Source organism: Hyposmocoma kahamanoa, unplaced genomic scaffold (assembly GCF_003589595.1).
Source record: "Hyposmocoma kahamanoa isolate Upper Pololo Valley unplaced genomic scaffold, ASM358959v1 54647, whole genome shotgun sequence".
In the NCBI taxonomy this organism is placed as follows: Eukaryota; Metazoa; Arthropoda; class Insecta; order Lepidoptera; family Cosmopterigidae; genus Hyposmocoma; species Hyposmocoma kahamanoa.
In genome coordinates this window covers 1-10434 of record NW_020653818.1, presented here as the reverse complement: position 1 = coordinate 10434, position 10434 = coordinate 1, and the positions used below count along the sequence as shown (strand labels likewise).

General features: G+C 38.5%; 1 protein-coding gene across 1 annotated transcript; it reads left to right on the top strand.

Annotated features, from left to right (window-relative positions):
- Positions 1-280: 280 nt before the first annotated feature.
- On the top strand, positions 281-7110 carry LOC113229351 (calpain-C; the record flags this gene model as incomplete). Its single annotated transcript, XM_026462908.1, has 6 exons — positions 281-513; positions 2799-3018; positions 3231-3570; positions 4904-5168; positions 6554-6612; positions 6936-7110. Coding segments are annotated over 6 exons (1144 nt in total), but the record flags the coding sequence as incomplete, so codon positions are not given.
- Positions 7111-10434: the final 3324 nt, after the last annotated feature.

Sequence of the window (10434 nt, the reverse complement as noted above, 5' to 3'; positions counted from 1 at the left end):
ACAAACAAACCTGACATATACATATTATCTATATACATACATTACATTATTTATATATCATACATACAATAACAGAAGATGATGAAAATGTTGCATCATCGTATACCAAATGCTATTGAAACTTCCTCGTACTCTGTATCCCTAGTATAATTTTTAGACAAATATCTCTAGCTAGAGCAATAAGGCCTTTACGTTTTACGTCTGTGATTTTAAATGTTTTAAACGTACTCCAATATCACTATATTTTCTATTTCATGTAATTTTTTTTTCATTTGTACAGATGGAAATTAATACCTATATACGAGCGCGAAAGACTTACAGCGTCTCCGAAAGGATTCTGGATGTTATACTCAGACTTTGTGGCCACGTTCAGTTTGCTGGAAATGGTGCACCTAGACGCGGAGACCAGTCGTGCGGAGCCATCCTTGGCAGACAAACACAAATGGCAGATGAAGATGCACCAAGGCGGCTGGAGGCGAGGAGTCTCTGCAGGTGGATGCAGAAACTTCGTCAGTTAGTATAAAACATTGATTTATCATCTAAACTAGATTTCGACCAACGTAAAGTGACCATACGTTCCCCTTTCAGCGGAACAGTGCCCCTTTTAAACCTCGTGTCCCGCTGTCCCCAAACTACGTAACAATGTCCCGCTTTGATTAAACGACGTGACATTAATTTTTTTTAATTGCGCGAATGCGAAAGATGTACATATATAGTACATAAAGCAAGCTTACCAGAAATTAGTTATCTAAGTCACGGAACGAATCAGCGTACCTCACGAATGTTTTTATGTGCTTTTGTCGTATCTTTGTCTTTGGTTTTTCAACGACTTTTTAGCCGTAGCGCCATCTATGAGAAATCTATGAAAGTATTTCGTCACGCAGTTAAATACCTTTACAGCTACCAGCCCCGGCTAGAGATGTCGCTATTCACTGTATTTAAATTTTTATTGAATTGATATTCAATTTTATGTGAAATTACTCCACTAGTTTGTTATAATTATTAATACGAAGATTTAGGAAAAATTCCCTCCATCCGGCCGGATTCGAACCGATGTCTCCTAGCAAACCGTGTTAGACGTTATGCCAACTAAACCGCGATTAGTTATTTTTTTATAATTTTTTATCATTCAACATTTTTAGTTATTTTTTAATTTAATCATTGAACATTTCGTAACTATCTTAAATAAATACGTGTTTCGTTTTTAAAACAATAATAAATGTACAGGTGTCCCGCTCTGAGGGGAAAAAATAATGGTCACATTAGGTAAGTAGGGTGTTGTTATGAGTGTTGATATTGTTGTGATAACTTCCTTCGTCCAACAACTAAGAATTCGTAGGTAAACGAGAATTTGATGTATAAATCAAGTTTATTGAATGTGGATCTTTCACCACCATGATATTGAATTATTTTTTGAGAAATTATTCCACTAGTTTGTTATAATTATTAATACAAAGATCGAACACTCAGAAAAAATTCCTTCGATCCAGCTGAATTCGAACCAGACAAACAATTAGCAAACTGTGTCACGAAACGTCACGAATTTTTGTATAGAATACGATTTGTAATACAATTCATCACAACACGTTATTAAAAGTTATTCAAAATGAATTCGTTAAAAGATTACATTTGTGCATCCAAGAAAATGGAGCTCATTTCGAGCAACTAATTAGTTAGATTACAATTTTTTTCGTTTTATTTAAATACGTTAAGATTTTATGGTTTTTTTTTATTTAATTAACCAATTTTGTGAGAGGGATTTTATTCTTATAATTAACCCTATCGATCGATGCAATAAAAGTGCAGGGTGCATTTTTTTCAGATTAAACCGAGTTCGATTCCCGCGTGTTGCTAGAAATTATCGAAAATCTATGAATGCAATTTTATTTCTTTTACAAAATAAAGGAATGTTTCCTTTAAGTAAAAATTTCTATCTCCAGTATTTAGAGTACTTTCCCTCCAGGTGGCATTATAAATTTCCACCCTGTATAACCAAAAATAGAGACGAAATAAGGGCCATCTATCCCTGGCAACTTATCAGGCAAATGGACCTTATATCACTTTTAAACATCAACTCTCGTTTGCGTTGAAAGCACAAATTAGAAAGCTGAAATAGTACAGCGCCAACAGCTGACCTGTGTGTACGTCTCCGTATATTCCAAAAATATTCTGTATTTATTGCAATAAAGATAATATCTCAAACTATGTGGGGCTGTTCCATTCGGTGGTGTGGGAAAAATAACAAAACATCTAATTACAAAACAAACGGAATCACATTTCATCGGAAACTAAATATTAATTTAAAAATTAATTTTCCAATTTGCGTCCATTATAGCAAAGCTCAAGTTAAACTGGTCGATTTGAAGTGAAACAATTGACGACATCCTTTAATTGTTTCGAATTCCGGCTGGCCAATCGGAGCGCAGTTGTCACCGTAATGATATGGCAGAATAGTTTTCAAACAAATTAAATAACATTTCGTCTCTATTTCTGGTTATATACTCGATTACTCAAAATCAGCGTCGCAGTCTTTACTTGGCTATGACATTAGCAGAGTGGATCTTTTTACATACGCCACAGCTGCACACATGACATTTATGAATTGTGAAAAGTTATGAAATTGTCTATTGAAAATTTCATGTTTTCCTTCGTTATTTTTTTGTAACTTTTATGTTTTTTGCTTTTCTTTATTTCTGTGTATTTTTGTGTTGTAGCGTTGTACGTATAGATGATTTCTATTCTATTCTACAGGAAAGTCGCGAAATCAATTTGATTAAGTATACCGTCTCTTTTCCCAGGCTTTTTTCACATGAATCCGCAAATCCAAGTAGTGTTAAACGAACCTGATACCGTAGTGGTATCGCTCAACCAACACAGCACAATGGACCCCAAAGTTATTGGCTTCAGCAGCTACAAGATGCCCAAGGCCCTCCTCGAAGTAGCGCCACCGATCCTCTTCAAGAGAATCAAAAGTGCCGTCAACTCGCAGTACACCAACAGTCGTCAAGTTAGTCACAGGTATGTTGTGCGGCATTGTATCACATTAAAACTACAAAAGCGGGGCAAGCGTTGAAGTCGTAACTGAGTACGTAAATGTTCTTGTGAAAGCAAAGCTTGTGAAATGCTACGCGAAGTTCTAGCTCATGCGAATTTAGTTCTGGTTATTCCATTAGGAGAATGTTTCACACAAGCGACCATCAACAGACGCTTAGGTACTAATAAAATTGCAGATGCCAGTTGGAAGCAGGAGCGTACCTTATCATACCGACAACGTTTGAGCCACGAGAAGAAGCCAACTTTTCCCTAAGAGTATTTTCCAACAAGCCTTTGAAAATGAAGATGTTAGACTACGCGCCGCAGATGCTGAGAACAGCTGTGATCAAAGCACCCCGTGTGGGTGAAACGAGTAGTTTTGCGCAGTACGAAGCTGTGTTTTTGCAACTAGCCGATGAGCATAGAACCATAGACGCCTTCGAGTTGCAAGAACTGTTGGACGCTTGCTTGCCGAACGATTACATTAAGAGCTGCGCTTCGATCGATACCTGTAGGCAAATTGTGCTCTCTATGGATGTATCCTTTGAATAATTCCTAATTATAACCACCTATCAGCGTATATATACCCAGAAATAGAGACGAAATTAGGGCCATCCATCCCTGGCAACTCATCAGACAAATAGGTCTTATAACACTTTTATCACTTTTAAATATCCACCCTCGTCTGTGGTGAAATCACAAATTAGAAAGCTAAAGTAATACAGCGCCAACAACAGACCTGTGTCCGTATATTCCAAAAATATTCTGTATATATTGTAATATAGATAATATATCTAACAATGGGAGGGCTGTTCCATTCGGTGGTGTGGGAAAAATAGCAAAACATCTAATTACAAAACAAACGGAATCATATTTCATCAGTAATTAAACAAGTAATATTTCAATTTTCAATTTCAATTTATAGCAAAGCTCAGTTAAACTGGTCGATTTGGAGTGAAACAATTGACGACACCCGTCAATTGTTACGAACTCGGGCTAGCCAATCGGAGCGCAATTGTCACAGTAATGATATGGCAGAATAGTTTTCAAACAAATGAAATGACATTACGTCTCTACTTCTGGTTATATACTCGATGCCACCTAAGTACAATATTTAATTTTAAGTAAACCAGTCTATTTTTGCGGATGTTCTGTTTAAGCAAGTCTCAACTTACAAATTTTCTACACATCGCACTGCTATTACAATAGTGTCGTAACTCAAAATTTTGGAAATAAGAAAATGCAATTTGAAAATTTGAAAAAAATGCTTAATGAATATTATTACAAATAATGTGATTATTTTTATTTATAACAACTTGTATACAACTTTAATTTACATAGTGTTAATTTGTTTCATACATTTTTTTAAAATTTTCGATTATCACACTATTGTAACAGCAGTGCGATATCATTGCTGTAGGGCTAGCAAGACAAGGCGCTACCGGCGCGAGAGCGACATAAAGCATGACATCTCTAAGCGAGATTAGCAGTATCTCGCGGTTTATGTCGCTCTTGCGCTAGTCGCACCCTATCGTGCCAGCCCTACTGACCGTAAAATTTTATTCTAGCCAAAACAGTCCTTACTCAAAAGTATGAAATTATTTTCTCCCTTTTATTTAATTTAAATTTGTTTGGCAAATAGGAAATTTATTAGATGTGTGTATTAAACTTTATTGATCTTTCATGGGAAGTGAGTAATTCGTTTTTCATCGATTCTGCAGAAATACACTTTTTGAGTTACACTAGTTAGTTTTTACACTATTAAATCAACAGCGCAAGACATATTGTCTTTCAAAAACGATAAGTGAGAATCTGGAGATCTCATTAGAACCTCAATGGCCGCACGATATTTCCTCAACAGTAACAACAGAAAAACGGCACGGGACGCATTTCACTGTCAGATTTCAAAGACTTGATGTGCAGCCTGAAGCACTGGCAATTGGTGTTCAAATCGCACGCACGCGAAAAAATGGGTGTGCTGCGCGCGGAGAGGCTGCGCGACGCGTTGCGCGAGGTCGGATTCGCAGTGCCCGAACGCGCGCTGGCGTTGCTCGTGCTGCGGTACATGAGAAAAGACGGCATGCTACGCTTTGGTGATTTCGTCTCTGCGGTCTTGCATTTACATCGGGCATTTAGTAAGTACATAATGTTGAATTACAATTAGCCCTATGTATCCCACTGCTGGGCAAGGGTCTCCACCTGATTCCTTCACACATCCCGATTATTTCTTTTTACCTGGGGTAATCTGCTTACAGATACCCCGGCCCTGCGGGGGCAGAGCCGGGGCTATGTGGGACGGGGCTGAACCCCAAACCCCTAGGGTATTCTTCCTCTTCGCTGTAGGTGCGGGTACCGTATGGTGCGTCCGCGCCTCCACCAGAAACACATCGGTCCCCGACTCCTGACGTAAGACTCGCCGAACACCAGACGAGCCTTCCATCCCGGGCACCTATATGCTGAGCAACAATACTCCCCCAAGTCCGCTATCCAGGGGCCATGGGGGCCAGGCCAACATCCCCTTAACTGTAAAATTCAATGGACACTCCTCCAACCCACGCGGCGACGCATCCCGATCCTGAGCTAACTGAATCCAAGCTTTATCGTAGGCATCCAGGTCGTCACGCCATCGCGTATTCGTCCGCCACGGCGCCTTACGCGTTTGGGGCTCTACTGGGTAGTTATTTTGGTACCTGGTCATCAGGCATGCGGCAGAAAATATCGCTGTCCCGCTCCAATAATTTATGGCCGAGTCCGCAGCGAGTAAATAATCTTAATATAAAAGACTCGAATTCGATTACAATCGACTTGCGTCGGTTTCGATGCAACAGAAACTTTAGTCCATACGAGTTTGAAATGGAAAATAAGGTCATGCTTATTAATATAATGTTTAATATTCTAATTTCAATAAACCACATTTTTTTATATAATATCACGTGACGGAACGAATAAGTTGCGGGCCTGGTGGTAAGCGACACGCCTATCCATAACAGTTGCCGTGTCACTCGGAACTTTAAATCACAAAGACCTGAGGGGCAAATCCATTACGCCCGTCACTTTGAGACAAGTTGACAAGTCCCATGTGCCTGTAATTTCACCAGCACCCTTACCCTTCCAAAACGTACACAGTAATGCCCATACTACATTGCTGCTACTACAAATTTACCTCTCATGGTTGTACTTCACATATCTATCTGTATTTGCGTATTTGACTCCATGTGTAGACGGTCATATTTGCCAGCCTTTGCTTGTTCTTTCTTTCATACATCTTTTTCGCATTATTACTGGTAGGTGTTCCCGTTAACGACTCTACCTACTACTTTGCCTTTTTATTGGTTTACTTGTGATTAGGAATCGGGAGGGGGAGGGGCAATAATTTGCGCTGTATAAATATGGTTTTTTCACTGCTTCTTGTCTATACAACTTACTTCAATTTACATAAAATGTAATGGCAATGTTTACTATTTCCACGTTGTTGTTTTAGTAGTACATTAACATTTAAGCTTTGTTATTATTTTTTCAGACGTTTTCAACACAAACGATTCCTCGCAAAGCGACAACATAAACTTAAATCTATCTGAAGTAAGTTTAACGACTTTTTCTCTTTCTTGGCTTTTCATAAAAACAAGTGTCACTAGCAGCAACTTGTGTCACTAGCAGCAACTTTTTCACGAATAGAAAACACAATTTTTCATATTAATGAAGAGGATTCATCTCGTTTTGCAGTGGCACAAACGCAAACCGCGAAGTGTCAGAAACAAAAAAATAATAATTTTATTTTACAATAAATTGTCGACTAAACAATAATGAGAGTCCTAATACTAGTAAAAGATTTTCTGCCTTGTCGACTCTCTCTCTCTTTTCAATATCCAATTAATACAAATGTTTTTATTTTTTTATTTCAGTGGCTAAAATGCGCCTTGATGTGTTAGCTGCAGCCGATCTGCGAAGCTTTCTTGAGGGTAGTTTAATACTTTAAATAAAAGCGTGCAGTTGTAAGAATTTATAGCGACAAAGAAAACCGTGTTTCAACAACCTATGGTTTTTCGTTATTTTGATAAAGCGTCGACATGGAGACGTCAAAATAACGAAAATGATTAGTTGGCAAAAAAACTCTGCCCGCTATGGTACAGTCGGTGCCCTCACTTAGGTATCCATTATTTGTACTTAGTACAAATAGTGGATACATAAGTGAGAGCACTGACTGCACATTATGTGCCGCATCTCAGCACAATGGTTGCGACGAAATTATCAAATGCTAATTATATGGTACATTTGTAAAAATGTCACCCCATACTATTTTTAATATATGTACTTAAAAATGCATAAACAACTCGTATTTAGGACATTACTGCCCGTATCAATAAACAGCTTCAAAGTCACTCACTCGACTTTAGTGTGTATCGGCTGAGATGGTACTCGAGATTTCAAGTTCTCGTTTGTTAATGCTTTTTCATCACACTTGCACGTAAATAGTACGATTGCATGCAGTCTACCTTGACTAGTATGCCCCAAATAAAACCCTCGGGCCTTTTTCTTCTCATTACAGCCAAGGTCAGTCATGAGTTTTTTCATTTAATAAATTTCATTGCCGACCATGGCTGTAATGAGCAGAAAAAAGGCCCGAGGGTTTTATTTGAGTTTTAAGTTAGCCTGCATGCATTCATGCTATTTACGTTCAAGTATGATGAAAAACATTTGTATGTTTCATGGGCGGTGCGGAAATTACGAACCTCGACTCCGTTCGTATAATTCCTCATTTACCGCCCATTAATACACAATGTATTGTAACCATCTCGATCTCGGATCATTCCTCGCTATAATCGCTCAGCAAGCAACAACGCTTAAGTCCAAAATTTGCGGGTTTTTTTCTTTTGAACGTATAGATCACAAGCCGTGAATGTCAATGAAAATGATGTAACCACACCCGCACAATTATTTATTTCCAATAAATAAACTGCCCTGATAAGCCGAAAAGCGCTATCTCAATCGGAGTAAGTTTTGAGAAAATCGACTTTTTGTAAATTGCATTTTATGTAATTGTATTGTATTTAAAAATACTTCTTAGTGGTTTTTTAAATGTTTTAAGTTAGATAGCGCTATTTCTATTATACCATTAGATGCGAAATTTTTATAGCTATTGAATGGCATAAAAAAAACTAAAAAGGCGTAACTCAGAGATAGCGCCTTTCGGCTTAGCAGGGCAGTAAAGCACCTTATCAAAAACAATAGCTTACAAAATATGTGTATACAATAATGTATACAGTTTTTCAGATTCTTTTAAAATTATTAGAAATTACTTGAGCGGTGTTGTTTGTCAGATATCTCGAATGGCACACAACCAATTAGTAGCCCACGATACACTCTGATTTAAGTAAGTCTTAATGTCGATCCTGTACATGATGTTAATACGTACGGGCCTAAATTTCGAAAGATATTTACAGCGATGACAGAAATGTTTACAGCGACTGTTAGCTGTAATGCTGGGGCCGCAATTGCATCTACCGCCACGAAGCCTAGCACAATGATCGATACACGCAGGTATAACGAACCATTATCGGCTATTGTTGCGAAGGTTCGGCCTGCATGCAACACATACAACAAGTTGATCAACGTGGTCATAATAGCGTTGTTCAATTCTACTGTTATTCTCGGACTGATTAGAGGCACCGTCTAAATGCTGAAGTGAAGGGACATAATTATAACTTTCTTTTAATAAATAACCGACCTGAAAAGTTGGCGAAATTAGGGGGTAGCGGGGCAGACGTGACACACCTTAGAGCTCAAGATTCATAGGTCAAATCGACAATGGAGCCAACGTTTTCGAGCAATTAATGTTCGAACAAACGGTATTCTATCTCAAGTAGGAAACACTTTAACGGAGAACATACGAAGTTTCGGGAAGCGTTGCTTCGCGCGTGACGTAGACGCAGGTGCGGCCCCAGAATAAGCGTAGGTACACTTGTCACAACGCTAAGTTTGTAGATGTAAAGTACTACTGCAATTTATGATATAAGGAGCATAATTAAATAGTCGTAGAACGGCAGCTAGGTTTAAAGATTTATTCGCACTTCTGTTAACAACACAAGCACGGGATGAAATCTCAACGGAACGAATACTCAACGCATTTTTGTTAGAAATTAAGGTATAAATTGTTTTTTGATTCGTGAATCGATCTCGTCTAAGCTAGGAGCTTCCTTTTGTGTGTAAGTACAATGAGTAGATGAAAAGAAGATCCGTTCCGAGTAGCTATTTAGCTGCGGATCTCCACAGCGAACACGTCAAAACACTGAGTGTCGTAATTCAGTGCTCACTGCAATACTCAAGTCAGGACTTGAATATTGCAGTGAGCACTGAAAATCATACTCAAGTCCTTGCAATTAGGGTCGTATTTCCAGTGCTTGAAATCATACTCAAGTCTGCTCAAGTTCTGACTTGAGCATTGAGTAAAGTTCTGGAATACGACCCTGAAACACTCGAAATCCGCACGAGATAAATATCAAATTATCATCAAATTACCTTTTTTTAATTACTGAATAGTTTTCTGTTGCAACTTTTTTACACTCGATATAATGATGATGTCATCTGTTCACTTTTTGCAGGAAACATAAACCTACTGTGTTGATATAACCTACAAACAAAATCTCGTCCAACCTTTCCACAACCTTGACAAAGTCTGGCAAACTGCATATAATACGCTTAAAGTTATAATAGATTCAACAATGCGCAACGGACCGGATTCTTTCATCTACTCGTAGATATTTTATCTCTAACCTCAATTCGAAACTCATGTACTATCAACAGCAAACGAAGCACTTTTTCAATATGAATATTACCGCAGGCACCAAATGACGAACAAGTTGCGGGTCTGATGCTAAGCAACACCCTGTCCATAACAGTTGCAGTGCCACTCAGTATCTACTATATCATACTAAATCACAAAGATCTGAGGGGCACTGCCACTGCGCCCGTCACCCTGCGACATAAGTTGACAAGTCCCATGTGCCTGTAATTTGATCTTACACTTCAAAACCGGAATGCAGTAATGCTACGGTTTGGCGGCAGTACTTTCCTGGACGAACAAGGAGCTCTACGCTACTATGGTGTCGTGTTGCGGGGTCCATTGATTTGAGATCGACCAGCTGATCATAACGTGACGTTGGAACTAGCCTATAAAAATCTATGCTCACTTTAACGGCCGATAGTAGCATCAGACCCTCAGAACCTCGCCGCTTTATTAAAGACTACCAGCATAGGTCTCTGCACATTATTTACTAATGCACATTATTTACTAATGCACATTATTTGGTAAAGTTAGTTTTTTCATACAGTTCATAAAGATAGACAAATTTCAAACGTGTAGGGTCGGGTGGTTGACAATGAACCACCAAAATTTTTAAGTTT